Consider the following 24,309-nt stretch of genomic DNA (forward strand, 5'->3'; position numbering starts at 1 on the left):
CACTCCAGTACTCCTGCCTGGAAAATCCCATGGGCGGAGGAGCGCTGAAGGTCGGACACTACTGAGCGACTTCACTTTCAGTTTTCACTTTCATGCACTGGAGAAGGAAATGGCAACCCACTCCAGTATTCTTGCCTGGAGAATCCCAGGGACGGGGGAGCCTGGTGGGCTGCCGTCTATGGGGTCGCACAGAGTCGGACACGACTGAAGTGACTTAGCAGCACCAGCAGCAGGCAGGTGCGTACCTTCGGAACCGGGTAGTTCGAGTGCGACCCAAGCAAAAGCTCCGCCTCCGCTCCATCCCGGACCCTGTATCCGAGGGGATCACTGCCTCGAGTGCGGAGGGCCGGGTCACACCCACGTGCGCGAATCGCGTGGCCGGAAGTGAATGAGGAAGAGGGTGGGCAGGTGCGGGCCGCTTCCCAGGATGGAGTGAAAAGTACTGGAGGCCCAGGGAAGGGAAGGCACCGCAGGTGTAGAACCAAGCTGGGGCTGTGCTGAACCCACTGTGGGAAGCCTGAAAGTCTGGAGGGAGCTAAGGTGAGGACTCAGAGTCCGGTCCTTGGAGACCCACGGTGGGGCCCCAAGAATGGACTGCTGGCTCTGTCGTAGGAAAAAATGGGGCATAAGAGGATGGTCAAGCTCATATCTGTCCTCGGGGCAGGTTATGCAGATAAGAATTCAAGAGCAAGCCACAGGAAAATGAAAGGTTTAGTTAGAGGCACAATCCATAGACACAGTGTGGGCTGTCTCAGAAGGTGGGAGAGGTGCCTGGAAGTGTGGGGTGCTTAGTTTTTATGGGCTGGGCCATTTCATAGGCTAATGAGTGGGAGGAATATTCTGTCTTGGAGAAGGGGCAGGGATTTTCGGGAACTAGGGTAGCAGCCACTTTTTGCCTTTTATGGAACTGCCGCTGCTCTGGTGGGTGTGCCCTTTAGCAGAGGCTAATGTATTAGAGTGAGTGTATGAGGGTCAAGGTCTACTGGAGGTCAAGTTGTCCGCCATCTTGTGCCTAGGAGGCTCTAACCAGTTTTTGTTACATCCTGTTCCCGTCAATAGTTTCATCATTCTTTTAATAGTTGTGCTCTGCCCCCTTCCTTCCTGTCCCAGCCCTCAAGCAAGCTGCGGTGGGAAGGGAGCCCAGGAGACAAGTTCATTGCCTGTGCTACCGCCAGGCCTGCGGTCGCCTTGGGATGCGTGACAGGGAGCGGAGCAGACTCCCTGGACCAGCCTCTGCTCGTATAAAAAGCACCCCCGAGGACCCAGTGGCCCACTGTGAGAGCCAGCCCTCCTGACCGTGCCCCCAGCACCGGATCTGGGAAAGACCCTGGTGGGGAGGGGCATGGAAGCGGTGGTTGTTGTGGCCCAGTCTGGAGGCATTGGGTACAGAGGCTGTAGCACCTGGGGTGGGCTCTGCCTGAAGACCGCTCTGGCTCATCTCACTCACAGCAGAATCCCTAGGATCTTACTCTGGAAGGAAGGAATGCATCGATGGATGGGTGCCCCCGTTTGCTCCTTAGCATCATCACCCAACCCACCTGCCTGTGCCACACCTTCTAGCCACGCTTGGAGCAGGAACCTTGGGCATCTCGGCCTCCGTTTCCCTACCTGTAAGTTGGGGGAATGGTGGGGGGTGGTGCTCCCCTCACCCCTCTCTTTAATGCCCTTCTTCTCCTTGAGGACAAGTTTTTCAGGAATTAACCTGCAAGAATTATCTGGAAATCTGTTAAAACGCAGATTCTAATTAAGTTTGGCAGGAGTGGGACAGGTTCTAGGTTTCTAACTAGCCTGGGTGATACTGACATTAGCGTCCTTGAACTGCACCCTGAGGAGTGACAGCCTCGGTCATTTCCCAGGGAATGGACGGAGTCCTTCTCCTCAAGGTGTTATGTGGCTGCGTAACAGGTCAGAAATCCACAAGGGTGCTTAGGACAAACTTGCTAGGAAACAATCTGGGCCAAGTCAGAACTCCTTTAAAAAAATTTTTTTTAATTGTGTTAAATATACATAACAAGAAATTTACCCTCTTAGGAATTTTTTTTTTTTTTCTTCAGAAGCCAGAGCTCTTTTTTTCTTTATTTTTGGTCACAAGGCATATGGGATCTTAGTTCCCTGACCAGGGATCTAACCCATGACTCCCGCATTGGAAGCTTGGGGTCTTAACCACTGGACTGCCTCGGAAGTCCCTTAGCCATTTTTAAGTGCCCAGTTCAGTAGTATCAAGTTCATCCACCTGCTGTGCAAACAATCTCCAGAGTTCCTTTCATCTTGCAAAACAAGTTCTGTGCCCGTTAAATAAGAACTCCACGTCCCCCTCCCCCAGCCTCTGGCAACCACCATTCTACTTCTGTACACAAAAATTGGGCTACTCTAAGTACCTCCTATGGGTGGAATCAAACCGTATTTGTCTTTTTGTGACTAGCTTATTTCACTTAGCATGATGTCCATGTAGTAGTATATGTTTAGAATTTCCTTTTTTTAAGAATCTTCCCTGGTGGCTCAGACGGTAAAGTGTCTGCCTATAATGCAGGTAGAACGTGGTTCAATCCCTGGGTCAGGAAGATCCCCTGGAGAAGGAAATAGCAACCCACTCCAGGACTCTTGCCTGGAAAATCCCATGGACAGAGGAGCCTGGCAGGCTACAGTCCATGGGGTCGGAAAGAGTCGGACACGACTGAGCGACTTCACCTTTTTTAAGGCTGAATAATATATAGGCTTCCCTGGTGGCTCGGAGAGTAAAGCGTCTGCCTGCAGTGCAGGAGACCCAGGTTCAGTCCCTGAGTCGGGAAGATCCCCTTGAGAAGGAAATGGCAACCCACTCCAGTCCCATGAACAGAGGAGCCTGGTAGGCTACAGTCCATGGGGTTGCAAAGAGTCGGACACGACTGAGCGACTTCACTTACTTACTTTACTTCCTATATATATGTGTGTGTGTGTGTGTGTGTGTGTGTGTATGTGTATATAGGTATATATGTATATATATGTGTGTGTATATATATACATCTATATATATATATATATATAGGTTTAGGTTCCATTCTAGGTATATACCTGCTATATATATATATATGTGTGTGTGTGTGTGTGTGTGTGTGTGTGTGTATATATATATATATGTATGTTTAGGTTCCACTATACGTATATACCTGCAATGTGGGAGACCCAGGTTTGATCCTTCAGTCAGGAAGACCCCCTGGAGGAGGACATGCCAACACACTCCAGTATTCTTTCCTGGAGAATCCCATGGACAGGGGAGCCTGGTGGGCTACAGACCGTGGGATCACAGAGAGTCAGACACGACTGAGCAACTAACACACACATAGGTATATAACATATTTTTTGACCCATCCAAAGTGATGGACAACTGGAATACTTCCACTACTTGACTATTATAAACAATACTATAAAATGGGTGTGTGAGTGTCTCTTTGAGATCCTACTTCCGGTTCTTTCAAACATATAACTGGAAGTGGGATTGCTGGATTATATGGTAGTGCTATTTTTAATTTTTAAGGAATTACCACACTGTTTTCCATAGCAGCTGCAGCATTTTACGTTCTGACCAGTAGTGCACAAGGGTTCCAATTTCTCCACATTCTCACCAGTCCTTACTTTCTGGTTCTATTTGGTTTGGTTAGATTTTTGTTGTTATAGTAAAGCCATCCTACTGGGTGTGAGGTGGCTTCTCACTATGGGGTTGATTTGCATTTCCCTATTGATTGCTGGCGTTGAGTATCTTTTCAGGTGCCTCTTGGCCATTCATGTATCATCTTTGGAGAATTGTCTGTTCAAACCCTTTGCCCCCCTTCTTTTTTGAATTGGTTGTGTTTTTTTTTTTTTTAATTGAGTCGTAGGAGTTCTTTATATAGTGTGGATATTAACCCTTCATCAGATACATCATTTGTGATATTATCTCCTGTTCCGTAGGTTGCCTTTTCACTCTGTCAACTGTGTCCTCCGATGTACAGTGTAGAACGCTTAAGGTCATTAAAAACCACTAAACTACCCTTTAGTCAAGAAGTATCTTTATGCTCCTGGTTCTGCCCAGGGCCCTGCGTGCTCCAGAGGATGTGAAGATATTGTGCCTACAGCCACATAGGGACATGACTCAGACAGCTGAGTCTGTTGGGGGGGCGCTGAGTGCCCTGTTGCTTGGCTTCAGAATGCAGGTTAGAATGGCAGGAGGGAGGAGAGAAAGGAGCTACTTCCAACCAGGAGTCCAGGGAAGGCACCCCAAAGGAAAAAGCCTGAGACCTGGGCCACAGTGAAGAAGGGAGGGTGGGGTGGAGGGGGACGTCGGGAGCCTCAGTCTCCAAGATTCCCTGGGCCTCTCCTGCCAGAATGAGACTGTCAGAAATTAGATTGCTCACTCCTACCCCGCCTGAAGTAGAACCTCCAGTCCCCACCAGAGAATGTCTTACACATATGCATCATTCAATAAACTCCTGTGCTACAGGCTTGCCACTGCTTCGTCTCCCTGGTCTAGCTGCTGGCCCTGGGACCTTGCAAGAGCCTGGTCTGGTCCATCCTGAGGTCCTGGCAACCAGCCTCAGGACCCAAAGTTTAGAACTTGGTAGTGAAACAACTCTTCAGATCCTTTGGATGACCCTCTCTCACCAAGAACCATGAAAAATGTGTGGTGGTTCAGACAGTAAAGAATCTGCCTGCAAGGCAGGAGATCTGGATTCAATCCCTGGGTGGAAAAATCCCTTGGAGGAGGGCATGGCAACCCACTCCAATATTCTTGCCTGGAGAATCCCATGGACGGAGGAGTCTGGTGGGCTACCATCCACACGGTCGCAAAGAGTCGGACACAACTGAGCGACTAACACTTTCCCTTTCATAGCCAGATTGGGTAGACAGGTGAGGGAGCCCTGTCCCCCCACCTTGGTGGGGTTTTGTCCCTGATCCAGCCCACTGAGCCTGGCTCTGTACTCAGGCTACGGTCCCTGGCAATGGGCTCCACTCTCGAGGATCCCCACTCTACAGAAGACTTTGATTCGTGTACTATTCATTCATGTGCTCGCTTGGAAACAGTTCCATGAGTGCCTTTCAGAGTTAGAGCCTGTGGAGGTCAAGGAAGGAGGTAGGGCAGGTTTGGGGGTGGGTTTTGAAAGGCTGTAAGTCAGACCAAGGGACTGGAATATCATTCTGAAGATTTTTGAGCAAGAAAGTGCCCCAAAGAGGTGATTTCAGCCAAACTAATGACTGTGACCAGGCCAGATGGTGGGGTGGTCTTCTTGCAACTGTCCAAGGCTGAATTACTGCAGATGAAAACGGGCTCTGGCAGGGACGGTCATTCAGTGTCCACTGGGGAGCTTCTCCCTGCTGGGAACCTGGTGGGCACTGGGAAGAAAACAGTCCACAAGGCGGCCTCTGGGCTGAGAGGCCCCCAGGACAGTGAAGAAGATGGGTTTGCAACCAGATCACCGCTCCATGCTGCAGAGTGCTGGAGAAGGGGCCTGCCTTCAGAAGGTTGAGCCTCCCTCACCTGGGACTCCAGAGGGTCCAGAGAAGGGGGAGGCGGGGAGCGTTCCATGTTCGGTGGCCTAGAGGCACAGAAGGCTCAGAATATTCCCAAAGCAGGACCTTGGTTGAACCTGGAGCACAGGCTCCAGGTGGAGAGGAAAGGGGGTGATGGAGAGGAAGGCGAGAGGGCTGTCAGACCCTCCAGTGCCAAGGAGCCTGTCTGGGGTACAGGAAGGACGGGAAGAGGTGTGTCTGAGACCCCTGTAGCCCAGGTATATTGGAACCAAGATGGGGCTCAGTTCAGGATGTCTAAGTGAAAATTCGGGCCCCAGCCTCAGGAAAGACAGTGTCAGTTGGAGACACAACTCATGGGAGGCCTGTGGACAGGTCATCCCAGGAGCTCTGAAGTGTTCAAAGGAAGAGTCAAACTCCAGGGACAGTGACATTTAGGAGTCATCTGCCTCCGTGCCACTGACAAGTGAGAAGGTACAGTCAGAGATGGGAGGAGAGCCAGAGCAGAGCACCTTGGTGGTAACTAAGCCTGAAAAGCCAGTTAGGACGAGGACTAATCAGACTATTGAACTTGCTTGGTGAGATTGTTTATGCAGTGACCTAAGTGATCATGTCCGTTGTCTGGGTGGGGATGGAAACTCCATTATAATGGCCTGGTCTTAAACGGTGAGGAAGGGTAGAGGTTTTTCTTTTGGCTAAAACCCCCCAGGCCTCTTGATCGTAGAGATAGTTGGAGGCTGCCAATTACAATGAATCATATTTCCTGCCAGGTAAAATGAGGGTGGATGTTTCAGAGGAGGCTGAATTTGGTTTGGATGATGAAATTAGTGTTTCCTGCTAGAAGGGAAATGCATGCCTCCCCAACAATGAGAACAATGATCTAGATATCCTGGTACCAGAGAAATCAGAAGAGGGTCTGGTGATCCAGTGGTTAAGAATCTGCCTTCCAATGCAGGGGAGCCAGGTTCAAATTCTGTTCAGGGAACTAAGATCTCACATGCCATGGGGCAGCTAATCCCCAGCTCTGCGACTACTGAGCCCATGTACTCTTCAGCCCTCAGACCATAACTAAGACCTGATACAGCCAAATAAATAAATAAATATATATATATATAATTTTTATTTATATATAAATTAATTTTATATATATATAGTAAGTATACTATATATATATGTATGCACACTATTGCACAGCAGAAAGTAAGAGAGACCGCAATGGAGCTGGTTTCTCAGCAGAGCCTGGTAGGGTGGAAGCTCTGGTAGAAATAACTTGAGAGCAGTGGAAGGAAAGATCTGAAAACCCCAGGAAGCTCCCTCCCCTGGAGTGACAGGAGACCTTCTCTGTGAATAGAAGCTGAAAGGGCAGCTCAAAATCACCATGTTTGGGAACAAGGCTCTATTATATCCAAACTCATGTTCAAAACAACCCCCTCGACCCCACCCAGTACTAGGCAGACCACAGGAGCAAAAGGGTGGGTGGACCCACAGCAGGCATCTTCCTGAGGCCCTTTCCCTGGGGTCCTAGCTTCTCCCTGTTCATTCAAGGAGTGAATGAACGAGGCCAGACCACTCCCTTCTTGTTCCCCTCTACGCTGTCATCTTCTTCCTGCTCTTTGTCCCCTCTTTATGCCACCAAGGCAGGGAAAGGGTTTGATGCCAATTACTCCCTTTACTGACTGGTGGCTTACACTGGAGAATGCTCCCCCACCAGTCAGCCGTGTTATCAAACTTATTCTCAGATTCAGCAACTATTTGACAGTACATGGTGCTAGATAGATTAAACTGTGCTAGATGCTACGGAAAACAAATCAGATGCCCTGATGTTTAGGCTTTCACAGGCTTGTACACTTGGCTCTCACTACCTAGCCAGCACCCACTGCCCTCCGACTCTGCTTTGGCGAATAGCCGCATGTGGGCCTAATGGGGCTGACTCTGCCTCCAGCCCCAGAACAGGTGATCTCACGCTCTTGCTACAGCAGGTGGGCAGGCTCCAGCCACTCCGTGTGCTTTCCTCTGCCCACTGTGGTTCGTTCAGAGGGTCACTCAGAGTAAAGTTAGGGACTTCACCTTTAAGGGTTTATTCCTTTTTTGGGCCTTGTCAGATCTTGCAGGATTTTACTTCCCCGACCAGGGACTGAATCCAGACCCTTGGCAGTGAAAGCTCTGAATCCTAACCACTGGACCACCAGAGAACTCTGAAGGGTTTATTCTTTTTGATATGCATGAGCAAGGCAATCTGTCACCTCAGGGGCTGCTCTCATCCCTCTTATAGCCATGAGGAAGGGCAGCCCTAGAAGACTGACACATGGAGAGGGCAGAGCTGAGAATCAGAGACAGGGAAACAGGGTCCTGGTCAAACTACCCCTGTGCTTTGTCCTACCACTGGACTTTTTTCAGTTACATGAGCTAATAATTCCCTGTGTCTTTTTTGAGACAAACTTTTCTTACCACAGAAAGTATCTAATTGATACTTCTTAGGATTTATGGGCTTCCTTTGTGGTTCAGACAGTAAAGAATCCAGCTGCAATGCAGGAGCCCCAGGTTTGATCCCTGGGTAAGGAAGATCCCCTGGAGAAGAGAATGGCAACCCACTCCAGTATTCGTGCCTGGGAAATCCCATGCAGAGAAAAGCCAGGTGGGTACAGTCCATGGGGTTGCAAAGAGTTGGGCACAACTGACAGACTAAGATACACACTAATAAAGATAGGAAGCAACAAAGGCCATAAAAGAAAATGAGAATAAAATACTATGAATTCAGAGAAAGAATCCTTGAAATGAGGGGAAATAAAGGCTCTATGGAAAGGCTCTTTCCAGTAGTCATGTATGGATGTGAGAGTTGAACTATAAAGAAAGCTGAGTGCCGAAGAATTGATGCTTTTGAACTGTGGTATTGGAGAAGACTCTTGAGAGTCCCTCGGACTGCAAGGAGATCCAACCAGTCCATCCTAAAGGAGATCAGTCCTGAATATTCATTGGAAGGACTGATGTTGAAGCTGAAACTCCAGTACTCTGGGCACTTGATATGAAGAGCTGACTCATTTGAAAAGACCCTGATGCTGGGAAAGATAGAAGGTGGGAGGAGAAGGGGATAACAGAGGATGAGATGGTTGGATGGCATCAACTCAATGGACATGGGTTAGGGTGAACTCCGGGAGTTGGTGATGGACAGGGAGGCCTGCTGTGCTGCGGTTCATGGGGTTGCACAGAGTTGGACACGACTGAGCGAGTGAACTGAACTGAAAGGCTCTACGGAGGTGACACAAACTGAACTTTATTTAATTGTAACAGTTACCAATTATTGGTGTCTTACTAAATCCAGACTTTGGGCTAGCATTTTAATGCATTGGCTCATTTAATCCTCAAAACAACCCTACAAGGTGGTTACTTTTTATGAAATGAGACTAACATTTGTCCTCTCTTCCAAAATAAAGCAATTCAATTCTCAGCTAAGAACCACTTGCAATAAAGATTACATTTCCCAGCCTGTCTTGAGGTACAGCTACAAGATAAAAGTCAGGTCACAGAGATTAAGCAGAACTTGTGTGGACTTCCAAGTTTTCTTAAAGTTAGGGGCAAGCCTCTTATGCCTTCCTCCTTTCTGCTGGCTGGGATGCAAAGATCATGGCAGGAGGCCAAACAGCCATCCTGGAGAGTGAGGAAGCCACACACTGAGGATGAGGGCAAAGAGCCTGGGTGTCCTGATCATGTTGAGAAGTCTCCCTCCCCAACCTGCCCTGCCTCCCTAGATTCCTTTTTAGAGAGAAAACTTCATTCTTGCAATAAGCCAAAAAGAACATTTTGTGTTTTCTTTCACAGAATTGAATCAAGGTCAGACTGACCTATTAACATTATCTCTACTTACAGAGACGAGAAAAGCTTACCCAGACACAGCCAGTGTGAGCCAGGGTTCAAATACAACTCTGATTCCTTACCTCTGGGTTCCAACCCTCACCCAGACTCACTTGAGAAGTACACAGGATTTGTACAGAGTGGGTAAGAAGACCTTGCATTTTCCTTACAGACCACAGAATCCTTACAGGATTTTCTGGAGTGGCGAGGATCTCTCACTTAGGAGAAGATGATTCTGTCCTTTTGTTTTATTCCTGAATTGGCACAGTCTCCCTCCAATCCCCATCTGTCTTTGGAATCACTAACCACAGCTGCTTCCCCTGAGGCTGCTGGGAAGGCAGGGATTTGACTCTTAGTTGTCCAAGATAAACACTGCCGGGAACACAACCCAACCACCTCGCCTCCTTCCAGGAAAGTCCTGTAGGTCAGAAGAGACTGCTTAGACTGACACTTGGCATCAATCTGAACTTTGATGCTGTAAATCAGGCAGAGAAATGAAATGATCAGGGCAAACCGGCAAGGGTAGGTCTGTAATCCTGAAATACTCCTCAGCAAAGCTGCAAGACTGTCCCTTTGCTTTAGATGCTATGAACTACCAGAGTATGGTTCAAAGTGTTCTCCAGGAAGAACAGATTAAGACCATCGTGGACTTCCTAGGTGGTCCGGTAGTTAAGAATCTGCCTGCCAATGGATGGGACACAGGTTCAATCTCTGGTCCGGGAAGATCCCACAAGCCACAGAGCAACTAAGCCGGTGGGTCGCAGCTACTGAGCCAGTGCTCTAGAGTCCGTGCTCCACACCAGTAGAAGCCACCACCACGAGAAGCGTGCACACAACTAGAGAAAGACTAGCAAAGACCCAGCGCAGCCAAATTTTTAAAAAGACTAGACCATCATGGTAAAATTACAATGTGTGTATATGAAGCTCCTGGGAACACTTACTGAATGACACAGATGCTTCAGGACAACTTGGGAAAACTATGTACAACTGGTCAAACAGTAACCATGAACTTGACTTCCCCAAGGGCAGGACTGCTTTCAGAACTTAGGGTGTGCTGGAGAACGTTCCAGAGGACTGTTAAGTCCACTAAGTCTGCTCTGAAGTCCCACGCGTGAGGCATCTGAACAAACTACTGTGTGCCAATGGGGAGATCCAGATCCTTCCCCGGATTAGCAGAGAAATCACACTTTAGGGCATCCTGGTTTGCGGTTAAGACGCTGAGGTGCTCACTGCCTTGGTGCATACACGCTCATACACGTGTGCTTACACACATACACCACTAAAGGTCTAAGACAAGTTTATAGAGATTCTGTAGTTCAGAACTGCACTGTCCAAATATGGAAAGAGCCAGTAGCCACAGGTGGCTAGCAGACACTTGAAATGTGGTCAGTCCACACTGAGATGGGTTCTAAATGTAAACTGCACTTTGTAGGATACAACGATTTATATACAAGGGTAAAATATCTCCATAACTTTTTATATTGTCTGTTAAAATGATCCTATTTGGGATATACTGGGTTAAAACAAATGGGTCATCAAAATAAATTACACCTCTTCTTACTTTATGTGGGTACTATAAACTATTACGGAGAAGGCAATGGCACCCCACTCCAGTACTCTTGCCTAGAAAATCCCATGGACGGAGGAGCTTGGAAGGCTGCAGTCCATGGGGTCGCTGAGGGTCAGACACAACTGAGCGACTTCACTTTCACTTTTCACTTCTCCAATTTTCATGCATTGGAGAAGGAAATGGCAACCCACTCCACTGTTCTTGCCTGGAGAATCCCAGGGACGGGGAGCCTGGTGGGCTGCCATCTCTGGGGTCGCACAGAGTCAGACAAGACTAAAGCGACTTAGCAGCAGCAGAAGAATTTAAAGTACATAGGTGGCTTACGCTGAATTTCTGTTGGACTAAAAATAGCAGATAGTTCTGCTCTAAAAACTTTCATTTAGACTAAGTATCACTGAACTCCTCTGGAAGCAAAATGTCCTGTGAGGTAACAGCATAAACTCCCACCCCTCCCTCTTCCAGCACATTTATTACATACGGTGTGCGTTTAAGGGGCAGTCTGCCAGGTGGCTTGTTTCCACAGGGTCAGATGCCTCCAGCTTCGCAGGCTCTCCCACACCCTCTCTGAAGCTCTCCCCATCCAGCTCCCGAGCGAGTGTTCAGCTCTGGTGGCCCACTTCCCAAACCTCTGTGGGCACACCCAATACTGTCTTTCTGGCATGTTCGTCTGTTCCTACCGCTCACTCCCCCAGGGACATCCTTCACTCTCATGACTTCAGCCTTCCTCTCGTGACTCATCCACGTGACCTCACAGAGGTTCAGATGATTCGGAATACTACTTCCCAAGCCCCTTCATCTGTCATTTTAAATGGGGTATGTTCTACTTTAAGTCAAACCCTGAAGGAATAGAAGGGAGGGACTGCAGTTCAAACTCACGACCACCTGCCAAATTCCTAGAATGGCTGGTATGTACTGGGAGGAAGGGGTCAAGACCACACTTTGTGTGGTCCGTTTATTTACAAAAACTGTTAAAATAAAAATTGAGTAATCTGGGTTTTATCTCTTTATTTTTTAGGTCCTCCTTCGGAAGAGGGCAGTAAATAATAAAATGTCCCAAACAGCAGCGTATGAAAACAGAAGATGAAAATGACACAAAATTAGGCAAATTTGGTCATGAAGAAAGGAGGGGCAGAGGCTCTCAATCAGAAACACACAGATGCAGGTCTGAATCCCTGAAAGCATGGGCGAGGTTCTGAGAGTATGTGCATATATAAACATTTTGAGAAAAGAGTCTGTAGCTTCCATCATATTTCAGAGGATCTGAGACTCATATAAGGACTACTGCCATAAGGCTTAAAAACGAAACTCGATGCAAGTACGAGGTAAAGAAAGGTTATCCATTTACATGATAAATACTTTGCAGACACTGATGGGTGTATGCTTGTGGTCACTAGGTCCACTACAGCGCACATCTGTTGACTCTGTGTATCTTCACAGTATGATCTTCACCACAGCTTGCAAACTGTAACCATTCAGCACCTTCTCCTTCATTCTGTTCAGTCTTTCCATTACAATTCTTCCAGCATAATTTTTTGATAGCAAGCGTATGACTTTGGCTAAAACAAAGAGAAATCATGAGATGAACATATGCTACGACTATGAAACATTTTACTGGCTGCTCAATTCACAGTAATTAAATTAGTATGCAAAAAAAAAAAAAAATTAGTATGCGCTTCCTATCAGTGTTGTTAACATAAATGAAAGTCAAAACCTGAACATCAAGATGTGCTATCACTAACAGTTTAGCAATTTTATTTTAACCTTGAAAACATCTTACTTACCAACCAAGGACACCACCAAACACAGCAAGAAACAGACAATGTATTTCTGTCAAATTTTGCTTTAATGATCAGTGGAATTCAAGAAATGTCTATTGAAATTAAGTCTTTCAGGTAACATTACTACTAATTTGGTAACGGTAATGTTAGCAATCCAAATAATATAAAGTCAGGAATCAGTTCTTGCAAATCCAAAGTCATCATAATAACAAAAAAAATCTTTTAATGAAAAACTCAAATTCTGCACATGTCCCCTGCCCATGCTTTCTAAGGGGCTTCCTGCCAGTGTTGACTTTCAGGCCATGGATGTGGTCTGGGTACCAGGCAGAGGCAGAGCGAGCATCGTGGGCAGGGCAAACTGAAAGGAAGGAAAAGAAGGGAGGGGAGGCCGGGAAGAGAGAAAATTTCAAATGCCTGAAATACGAAATTTCATTGGCTTCCTCTTAGGTAAGCCAGCAGCATGAACTATTTCAACAGCCAAATCCAGCCTCAGAGAGGTAGGAGCGAAGCCATGAGAGAAGCAGTGACAAATCAGACCTCATTTTAATATACTTAAATAAATACAATTATCATAAGCATTAACATGCTTTGCTGATAAGAAGACAAACTCCTCTGGAAGAAATAGCTTGTACAATACATGTCTCTTGTCATCAAGCCAGTGACCTTCCTCATGGTGCTGTTGTTTGGAACTGTATTTGAAGTTATATTTTGGATAGTTTAAACATACAAATGTTGAAGAATCCTAAAAAAAAAAAAAAATCTAACACAGAATGATGTGTGACTTTTTTGCAAGTCTCGTCATTTCTAATGCATAAAATGGGTGAAGCTGATTGACAAGTGATCCCTGCTGTCCAGGCAGGCGGGTGAGGAGGAGGCGATCAGCCGCAGGCGCTCTGAGCCGGCAGAGGTGACGCCCAGGCCCAAGACTCGGAGCCCTCGCTCTGCCTGAAGCCGTCACAGGGCTGGGAGCGGCACCTGGAGGTTTGCTCCGTTTCGGGAGCTGAGCTGAAGTGTTCAAACACGATATCTGGCTACCAAACACAGTCTATAATATTTCCAAAAAAATCACCAACATTCTGAATCAAATTTTCCTAAAATTCTACTGTGGTCACATTCTGAAACCCATCATTTTGAAATTCATTTTCATCTCCAATGTGTTATCTCTAAAGATAATATCAGGCAAACAAGCCATGTGGTCAAATAAACTTTTTAAAAATAAGTGCAGTATAGTAACAAATGTCAATTTCAAGAGAGTGCCACAAAATACAGAGGTACCAATCGGAGTTAAGCACCAGGAATGGATTTGTGTTCTTCTCCATGAAAATGAGGCATGAGATATGTTGCTAAAGACTTCAACGACGTCTGTCTGATCTGGTGGAAGCAAAAACAGGAAAGAAATACCTTTGACTTGTTTCTACACAGCGGATCCAGTCGTTTATTTCTGGAACTTGATCGGTCTTTTTCCAGGAGTATAAGCAAATCTTTCCACACTCCAGTCCTACTGCAACCACATATCTGTTTTTAAGAGAAAGGTGAAGGCTGATTAATTTAGCATGAATTTCTTCAGGGTTCCTGACTACCTCTGGCTGATGAAGGACTCTGTTTGGACCCAGGATCCAGTGTGCTGCTCTGCTGTGCACTCGAGAAGCCGCCTCTCCATCGAGGGAGCACAGTTCTACCTCTGTCCCTGGTGGGCAAGGCCCGTGAGCCAGTGCTTCCCTGGCTGGCTGTGGGGCCCTCAGTATACTAAAGATACTCGTTATAGAGAAAGTAGCACCGTCTTCCATTTGGTGAAATAAGAACCTCTGAGCCACACTCCCCATCTCTATTTCACCACTCTAAATACCATCAAGTTCTATCAATTTAGAAATTCTCATGAGAAACATAAGCATTATTTTAAAAAATATTTAACTTGGAAGCTGAAAGAACACACAGATAAAAGTGTAAGAGGGCTACACATTGAGAAACTAAGTGGTCCTCTTAAAGAAACATGAGATGAAGCCCCCACATAGAGACTGACCGTTGGGAAAGGTTAAGCACTGGGCAGACTCTGACGGCGGTCACAGCTCCACCCACGTCCAGGACGGAGGAGCAGGGCCCGATGCTGTGCTCGACGGCGTCATCACTGGAGTCGCACTCACCCCAGACAACCACCTAACACAGACAGATCACACTCTGTAACGCTTTCTCTCTGCAAGGTTTCTGTTAATGGCAATGCATTAGAGAGTTTTGATGGCATAAGTGACACTCTGAAATTTTTTAATTCGTCATTTTCATTTGTGATCCAGGACTTCTGAGCACTACAAGCATCACAGAGAAGCCACCATGTAGCAGATACAAGTCTGAGATCTCAACTACCCAAGTGTGCTGGGCCAAAGTCGACTGTCCCTGCCTAGGGGCCTGCTCTTTATACTCAGGAAACCAGTTTGGATCCAGTGAGATTTGGTCCACCAAGGTGCCTGCACATTCCCCCAAGAAATTACCTCAAAATGTATGGAACCAATCAAGTCCTTGGCTCTTCCTCTACACCCTAGCCCAGCTCAGAGAATCAGCTCAGCTCTCTCATCAAGGTTGGAGGCCCCAACCTTGATGATACTAATCTAAGAAATGAGGCTTTTCTGGAAGCTCAGGCCTCAAAGGGGTGTGAACAGTCACAAAGAAATGGAGAGGGCCATGAAACAGACAAGAGCTGCAACTTCAGGACCAAAGAGAGACTCTGAGCAGAAGGCTCTGCCCAGGCAACCAGAAGGGCATTCCCGAGACCGCCTGATGGATGATGCTTCGTCCGTTTCAGCCTTGACCTGTCTCTGAGAGTCACAGCTGGACCGTCTGCTGCCCGGCCTGACTGTGGAGGACGGAAGCAGACCTGCTGCCTGAGCAGCTTGCAGACAGTAGGAAGATAAACGCCCGGAAAGACATGAGTAGGCCAGTGAGAGGAGCGAAGGGCTGACAGAGGGCGTGTCAGAGGCCGACATGTGTGTGTCACTGAGCACATGCCGTGTCAGTCCCCTGCTCAGGAACACCACGGCTAGGACTGAGAGGGCGGGAGCGGAAAGGAGGCACTCGGGCGCCTCAGACCTCTAGTCTGCAGGAACTGCAGAGAAGGAAAGGATTTTTTTTTTTTAACATTTTAAAATAACTTTTATTTCTAACCACAGTTACACATAGAATTTTTAATAGTAAGAAAAAACAAAAGATATATTGGGAATGAAAATTTCCATTCAAACCCCCCAGCCCACCCCATCAACATCCTCACCCACCGAACCACCTTCTCTTTATTGCCACGTTGTTGTTTAGTCGCTCAGTCGTGTCCAACTCTTTGCAATCCCGTGGATGTTTTAAAGAGCATGAGCACCAGAGCCAAGACTGGGCCAGGCAAACGTTTCCCAGGGAACAAGGGCAAGGGGCAAGGCCAAGAACCTACTGCTAGCTCACTTAACCTGACTTTTTTCAAACTTGGGACACACACTCACATACCCCACCTCCTCCAATCAATGAAAAGGTAACAGTTACACAGAATTTTAAATTCATACAAGTATGAAAAAGAAAAGTATGGATAGTCTTAATACTTTTCATTTACTACTTTTCTCCCACTGGGGCCATCTGATATTGGTAATGAGTCTGAAGAGTCTCCTCTGTAGTTGATATTTCAGAGACATATATTTATAGAATTTAACAAGTAAGAAAAGTCTTTTTATGTATGCATATAAAAAACACAGGAGGGAATACATAAACTGATTTTTAAAAACCATATTAGAAAATTAGGATTATGTGTGTTTTTTAAATCCAAAGATACCTGTAATATTATTATATTACATTTGAAAAAATACAAAGTTAAAAAAAAAATTACCTTTCTGTCCCGACTTCCAGTGAAGAAATACTTGCCATCAGGACTCCAATCGCAAGACCAAATAATCCTGCTGTGCACAGCAGTGACTTTGTTAGTGAAGGCAAACAGGCTGAAGACGGGATCTGAAAGAAACACATTTATGCACTATTCTCAAAGTGGAGAAACCTGGTTTTTCCTTATTAGAAAGTTATGTTTAAGTGCCATATAAATCATGTAATTTAGTCATCAATTTATACACATAAATGGATGTCTTTTACAACAGATCAAGGCCAGGGAGCAGACCCCTCACCAGAAGACTATGAGCATACAATTATTTTTCTAGTAGGAAATGATATTATACTGATTAGTCACTCTTGAGTGACTGATGTGAACTCCTTATTGCCAAATTCAGAGTTAAACTGAAGAAAGTAGGGAAAACCACTTGACTATTCAGGTATGATCTAAACAAACAGATTCAAGGGATTAGATCTGATAAACTGCCTGAAGAACTATGGATGGAGGTTCGTGACATTGTACAGAAGGCTATGTGATCAAGACTATCCCCAAGAAAAAGAAATGCAAAAAGGCAAAATGGCTGTCTGAGGAGGCCTTACAAATAGCTGTGAAAAGAAGCGAAGCTAAAGGCAAAGGAGAAAAGGAAAGATATACCCATTTGAATGCAGAGTTCCAAAGAATAGCAAGGAGAGATAAGAAGGCCTTCCTCAGTGATCCATGCAAAGAAATAGAGGAAAACAATAGAATGGGAAAGACTAGAGATCTCTTTAAGAAAATTAGAGCTACCCCTTTTCATGCAAAGATGGGCACAACAAAGGACAGAAATGGTATGGACCTAACAGAAGCAGAAGATATTAAGAGGTGGCAAGAATACACAGAAGAACTGTACAAAAAAGATCTCCATGACCCAGATAATCACAGTGGTGTGATCACCTAGATCCAGACATCCTGGAATGTGAAGTCAAGTGGGCCTTAGGAAGCATCACTACAAACAAAACTAGTGGAGATGATGGAATCCCAGTTGAGCTATTTCAAATCCTAAAAGATGATGCTGTGAAAGTGCTATACTTAATATGCCAGCAAATTTGGAAAACTCAGCAGTGGCCACAGGACTGGAAAAGGTTGGTTTTCATTCCAATCCCAAAGAAAAGCAATGCCAAAGAATGCTCAAACTACTGCACAATTGCACTCATCTCACAGACTAGGAAAGTAATGCTCAAAATTCTCCTAGCCAGGCTTCAATTGTACGTGAACTGTGAACTTCCAGATGTTCAAGCTGGATTTAGAAAAGGCAGAGATCAAAGAATCAGAAATCAAATTGCCAACATCTGCTGGATCATGGAAAAAGCAAGAGAGTTCCAGAAAAACATCTACTTCTGCTTTATTGACTATTCCAAAGCCTCTGACTGTGTGGACCACAACAAACTATGGAAAATTCTGAAAGAGATGGGAATACCAGACCACCTGACCTGCCTCCTGAGAAATCTGTATGCAGGTCAAGAAGCAACAGTTAGAACTGGACATGGAAAAACAGACTGGTTCCAAACCACGAAAGGAGCACATCAAGGCTGTATATTGTCACCCTGCTTATTTAACTTATATGCAGAGTACATCATGAGAAATGCTGGACTGGATGAAGCACAAGCTGGAATCAAGATTGCCAGGAGAAATATCAATAACCTCAGATATGCAGATGACACCACCCTTATGGCAGAAAGTGAAGAAGAATTAAAGAGCTTCTTGATGAAAGTGAAAAGAGGAGAGTGAAAAAGTTGGCTTACAACTCAACATTCAGAAAACTAAGATCATGGCATCCGGTCCCAGGGATCAAATCCGGGTCTCCTACATAGCAGGTGGATTCTTTACCATCTGAACCACCAGGGAAGCCAAGTGGATGTCTAAATTATCAGTGTGAAACAGGTGGGTAATTTAACTGTATATTATTATTCCTGTCCCATAAAATCCTCGGTATATATCATCTATTTGGTTTTATGGTGGCATTCTGTAACCACCTGCAAAGTCTAAATTTTGTACATACAGATTTTTATGGTTCTTTAACCAAGATATCTGAAAACATTATCATCCTTACAAGGAAGGTCAAGTCTTCCTCAAATTTCAAAAACTTTCAAAGACTCCCAGTAACCAGACTCTGGCCTTCACTCTGTTATCATTTCACTTTACCCAACAGCTGCTCAAAGTGAGTAAATGGACATAACTGTCTCACTAGTACCCTTCCCAGCCAGGAGCCATTTACCTAACTCAGGCGGGATCGTGTCCTGCCTCTTCCACAGGGACCAGGTCCGATCTCTGGAAACAGCTAGTAAGAACTTGTCGTCAGGAGAGAAGGCCATCTGTGTGACAGTCAAACTATGGAAGATTAAATTCTGCACCTGCTTCCAAGATGCAGTGTTCCAGAGAATGATAGCAGCATGTTCTTTCTTGGCTGCCTGTAGGACAGAGATGAAACAATAAAGCAATGTGAGTGAAATAAACTAGAAAAAAGAAAACAAAACCACTTTTTAAAGTAACACACTGCTTCTACAATATTCTTCATGTATCTGCATAAATAAAAACCACAAATTCTCAGAAGATACTATAAATTCTATAACCAGGTGTAACCCCTGAGAAGAGACAGTCCGGGATTAGAAATGATGACTAGACACTGGCAGTGGAATCAGAATTTTTAAAATTATAATTAACATACAATATTCTACCTTGTTATTGACTGTGTTCCCTATCTGCACCTTACATCCCTGTGACTTATTTTGAAACTGTCAATTATTTTGTAACTCCAAGTTTATACCTCTTATACCCCTATTTCCATCATCCCTCCACCTGCACCCTGAAAACACCCTGTCTGTTCCCTGTATCAACGAATCTGCTTCTGTTTTGTTTGTCCATTTGTTTTGTTTTTTTGGATTCCATATAAATGAAATCATTTAGTATTTGTCTTTCTCTGTCTGCTGACTGACTGATTTCACTTAGCATAACACCCTCCAGGTCTATCCATGGTGCCACAGATGGAAAGACTTCACTCTTTGTTAATGGCTGTGTTATACTGCACATTCATGTGTGCACACACACCACCCCTTCCTAGTCATTCCTTTATCAGTGGACGCTTTGGCTGCTTCCATATCTTGTCTATTGCAAATAAAGCTACAATGAACACAAGGGTACATTTATCTTTATAAATTAATGTTTTCGTTCTCTTTGGATAAATACCCAAAAGCAGAATTGCTGGATCATATGGTATAGTTCTATTTTAATTTTTTGAGGAAGTGCCATACTATTTTTTCAAGTATGTATTTTATATAATTTTACAAGTATGTATAGTATTTTTACAAAATACATTTCTGCATTAACTGTGTAATTAGTAGTTAAGAGACTTTCACTCCTGGTCCATACGAAGTAACAGGGACCAGATTTACTATCTTGTATGAAAAAAACTAAAAGATCAAACAAAATGCATCAAACAATGCCACTTCAAAATACTTGATGTCTGGCAACAAAGAACAGTTACCCCAAGGAACAAAAAGAATCATAGAGTAGAAAAAAATAAACAAAAGAACATCACTGAACCCTATAACAACATCAACCACCCAAATATAGGTGTAACTACGGTCTGCAAAAGGATGAAAAGAAAAAATACTTAAAGAGCTGCTGCTAAGTCGCTTCAGTCGTGTTCGACTCTGTGATCCCATAGACAGCAGCCCATCAGGCTCCCCCATCCCTGGGATTCTCCAGGCAAGAACACTGGAGTGGGTTGCCATTTCCTTCTCCAATGCGTGAAAGTGCAAAGTGAAAATGAAATCGCTCAGTCATGTCCGACTCTTCGCAACCCCATGGACTGCAGCCTACCAGGCTCCTCCATCCATGGGATTTTCCAGGCAAGACTACTGGACGGGTGCCATTGCCTTCTCCACTTAAAAAGCTAATGGCCCTCAAATTTGATGAAAACAATAAACCGAAAGATCCAAGAAGTTCAATAAAACTCAAGCACAAGAAATAAGAAAAAATTATACCAAAAACAATCAAATTGTTTAAAACCAGTGATAAACAAAAAATTGTACATGGAGGGGAAAAATCCCATTATTGAGTAACAAAGAAAAATTACACTGGACTTCTCATCCAAAGCAACACAAGTCAGAAGAAAATAAAGCAACATTTTTAAAGTACAGAAAGGAAAACAAACAATTCTTTACCTACCAGAAGTACACTTTAAAAATGAAGGAGACATATGTATTTTCCAGACAAGCAAAAACTCAAAAAATTCCTAACCAGCAGAACTACATTACAAAAAATGCTGGGGAATATCCTGCAGGCAGAAGGAAAATTATATCTGATGGAAAAAATTTTTTATTATTTAAATCTCTTTAGGGATAATTGATTATTAAAGCAAAAATAATAGTATCATGGGATTTCTGTAAAGAAGCAAAATGTACAAAAACAATACCACAAAATAGAGGAAATGAAAATATACTTATTTTCTCATGAACAGTGCACTATTACTTGATGCTAAACTGTGGTAAATTAAAGACACATACTATAAAATGTGAAACAACCAATAAAATAACACAACAGAGTTATATCTGCTAAACAAAAGAAATGGAATTATAAAAAGTAATTACTTCACCAAAAATAAGTAAAATGGGTCAAAAATCATGGATTAAACAGAAAACAAATGGCAAGATAATAAAGTAAATCTACCATATCAATTATTACATTAAATTCAAATAGTCTAATAAACACCCCTATTAAAATGAAAGATTATCAGGACAAGAAAAAGATCCAACTCTATGCTGCCTCCAAGAAATCCACTTGAGATAAAAGTTAACAAATAACTTAAAAGTAAAATGATGAAAAAAGACACATAATTCAAGCACTACTCAAAAGAAAGCTGGGGAATTCCTGGCGTCTAGTGGTAAGGACTCCATGCTTTCACTACAGGGGGCATGGGTTCAATCCCTGGTCAGGGAACTAAGACGGTGCAAGCCTCACAGTGTGGCCAAAAAAAAAGAAAGAAAGCTGGAGTGGCTATATTAACATCAGAGTGGATTTCAGAGCACAAACTATTATCAGAAATCAAGAGTTTCATTTCATAATAATAAACTAATCAGTTAATCAAGAGAACATAATGATCATAAATGCTTAGGATCTAACAACAGAGCTTCAAAACACAGAGTACAAACTGAACGCACTACAAAGATTAAAAGACAAGTTTACAGTTGTCGTCAGAGATTTTAAAATGCCACACACAACAGAACTGAAAGAGCAAAGATGGTAATGCTGTCAACCAATATAAGTCGTATTTTTCAGAACACTCCACCCAACAGAAACAGAATCTACCTTCTCCAAGACAACATGGAAATTTACCAAGATTAAATTTCAAATGATTGAAGCTATACTACACTTTTTAAACAAAATGAAATTAAATTAGAAATCAATAACAGAAAGATACCTTAAAAATACTCAGTATATGGAAGCTAATATATTTCAAAATAACCTATAGTTATAAAATAAAAGATGAAGGAAATTAAAAAGTATTTTTAACTGAATGAAAATGAAAACACAACATACCAAAATTTGCAGAATGCATCAAAAGCAATACTTAGAGGAAAACTTAACAGCACTAACACCTATCCAGAAGCCAGGATTGAGGGCTGGGTGAAATGAGTGAAGAGTCAAAAGATACCAACGTGCAGCTACAGATAACTGAGTTAGGGGGACGCAGTGCAGCACAGCAATTATCATCAATACTGTACTGCATGTGTGAAAGTTGCTTAGACCTTAAAAGTCCTCAGCACAAGAAAAAACTTTTTCTTCTAACTATGTATGATGATGGATGTTAGCTAGACTTACTGTGGGGCTCACTTCCCAATGTAAACAAACGTCGAATCATTATGCTGTACACCTGAAACTAACACATATGTCAGTTACACCTCAATAAAAAAAGTAATTTTTTAAAACGTATATACATATATATCATGAGCAGGAATGCAAAGCTGGTTCATCATTTGAAAAATCATTCAATGTAATTCATCATATTAATAAATTAAAAGGGAAAAACATATGATATGCCAACAAAGAAAAAAATATGACAAAATCTAACATCCATTCTTGATAAAAAACTCTCTGCAAACTAGAAAACTGTAGGGAGATTTTGCAACCTGATAAAGAATTAGAGTCATAATGCACAGCAAACATGCTTAATAACGCAGAAGATTTTTGAGTCAGGCGAAGATTACTTAAGATTCTACACAAGAAGCACAAACTCAACACAGAACAAAAGTGATAAATTAGACTTCACCAAAACATAAACTTCTGCCCTCTGAAAAAACACTAAGAAAAGGAAAAGACAAGCCACTGTGGAAAATTATCTACATAGCAAATATCTGATAAAGGAGTATCCAGTGTATATACAGAACTTTTCAAAATTCAGTAATAAGAAAACAATACAATGAAGAACTGGGCATAAGATTTGAATAGTTACAAGTGAGCCAACTTGAAAAGGAGAAAATAATTATATGAATAACAGTGCTCTAAGACACAAAAAAGTTTGCTCAATAGAAGCACAGTTGTTATTGCTATTATGCCCTATTCTACCCAAAGGCCCCTGTATTAACAGAAAGAAGAATTCTCAGGACCACCCTCACAAAGAGGACAATAAACAAAGAAGGGTGGGGGAAAAGGAGCATGACACTATTTCTTAGGATGACCCTCAGCTCAACACAGGCAAACAGCAAGAAGCCACAGCAAGAGCACAGACAAAAAACAAACATACAGAAAAAAAACCAAAAACAGAGAAACCCAAAGGTGGCCATCCAGATGGGCAGTTCTTACCATCATGCTTAAAACAAGTAAATAAATGTATTTTCTTGTTTAAAACAAGTAGATAATTTGCGGAAATTCAGAGGAATGTGTGGGTCTCAGATCCTTCACATAATCCTCCACAGGATATAAACACTGAAGAGCAAGTTCAAGGCCATTCTCCCAGGCCACTGTCTCAAGTGCACAATTCTGCAGCGCCACCTACTGGTGACTCGCTGCCCGGGCCGCCCCCCTGCCTCACCATGGCATGGGCCAAGGGACTCGACTCCTTTAGGTCAGCACCCGGAGTGGCCTCGAGAAATGGTCAGATGGAATGCACACGGGGTTTTGCCTTCCCCTGTGTCTCCAGGACTCCCATTACTAAAAATTTTTATCACGTTTTTAGGTCTAATTTTCAGATATCTGATTAAATAGTTTTTGAGTAGGGGCATAAATCGGCTCAAGCCAAGTACTGAAAAACAAAAATGTGCAGCTGAGATAGATTTAAAAGGCAACTGCAAGCTTTTGAAGAGACAGATGCAAAAGAGGCAGAGAAAGCAAGATTCAGAAAAATCAGGCACCTGTGGCCTTTCATGTCGAATTCTGCCTGTATCACTAAGCTTGCAGGAGCCTGATTGAAATAACCTGTGACCAAGCAGAACAGAAAAGTAACATGCCCTACCTTACAAGCTGAGGCAAGCAGAGTCTTTGAATTGCTACAAGCAACACAAAATATTTCATAGCCATGTCCGTATCTAAAATTCAAAAAGAAAAAATGGATGACCTCTGTTTTAGGAAATGTATCTATATATCTCATGCTGCAAAATTTTTTAATGTGAAAACATTAATCTCTCTAGCTAACACAGAGTTCTTTTAAGAAACATTTCTGTCAAGGGAAGTATCTGGGGTAAAAGCAGAGAGTGGAGAAAAATACAGCTTCCTAGCAATAATATAACTTATTCAAACTACTAAATTAAATA

General features: G+C 43.7%; 2 protein-coding genes and 1 long non-coding RNA gene across 5 annotated transcripts in view; 1 reads left to right on the top strand and 2 right to left on the bottom strand.

Annotated features, from left to right (window-relative positions):
* The window catches only part of MOCOS (molybdenum cofactor sulfurase), a 60,742-nt gene extending 60,421 nt beyond the window's left edge, over positions 1 to 321 (bottom strand). Inside the window, exon 1 of the mRNA XM_061399579.1 lies at positions 246 to 321. The gene's annotated coding sequence lies outside the window, so the exon portion shown is untranslated. The remainder of the gene's footprint in view (positions 1 to 245) is intronic.
* Positions 147 to 12,130, top strand: LOC133237499 (uncharacterized). Of its 2 annotated transcripts, none has more exons than XR_009733220.1 (3): positions 147 to 237; positions 1,111 to 1,610; positions 11,916 to 12,130. It is a non-coding gene; the product is annotated as an uncharacterized LOC133237499 (long non-coding RNA). The 2 variants fall into 2 exon arrangements; XR_009733221.1 differs by lacking the exon at positions 147 to 237 and adding an exon at positions 448 to 540.
* The window catches only part of ELP2 (elongator acetyltransferase complex subunit 2), a 47,671-nt gene continuing 35,250 nt past the window's right edge, over positions 11,889 to 24,309 (bottom strand). Inside the window, exons 17-22 of one of the 2 annotated variants that reach the window (XM_061399580.1) lie at positions 24,012 to 24,084; positions 18,777 to 18,969; positions 16,529 to 16,650; positions 14,699 to 14,832; positions 14,080 to 14,193; positions 11,889 to 12,456 (exon numbers count right to left, since the gene is read on the bottom strand). In XM_061399580.1, coding sequence (XP_061255564.1) covers positions 12,300 to 12,456; positions 14,080 to 14,193; positions 14,699 to 14,832; positions 16,529 to 16,650; positions 18,777 to 18,969; positions 24,012 to 24,084 — 793 coding nt within the window. In that variant the 3' untranslated portion in view covers positions 11,889 to 12,299. The remainder of the gene's footprint in view (positions 12,457 to 14,079; positions 14,194 to 14,698; positions 14,833 to 16,528; positions 16,651 to 18,776; positions 18,970 to 24,011; positions 24,085 to 24,309) is intronic. The other variant, XM_061399581.1, reaches the window with a different exon arrangement.

This window comes from Bos javanicus, chromosome 24 (assembly GCF_032452875.1).
Source record: "Bos javanicus breed banteng chromosome 24, ARS-OSU_banteng_1.0, whole genome shotgun sequence".
NCBI lineage: Eukaryota > Metazoa > Chordata > Mammalia > Artiodactyla > Bovidae > Bos > Bos javanicus.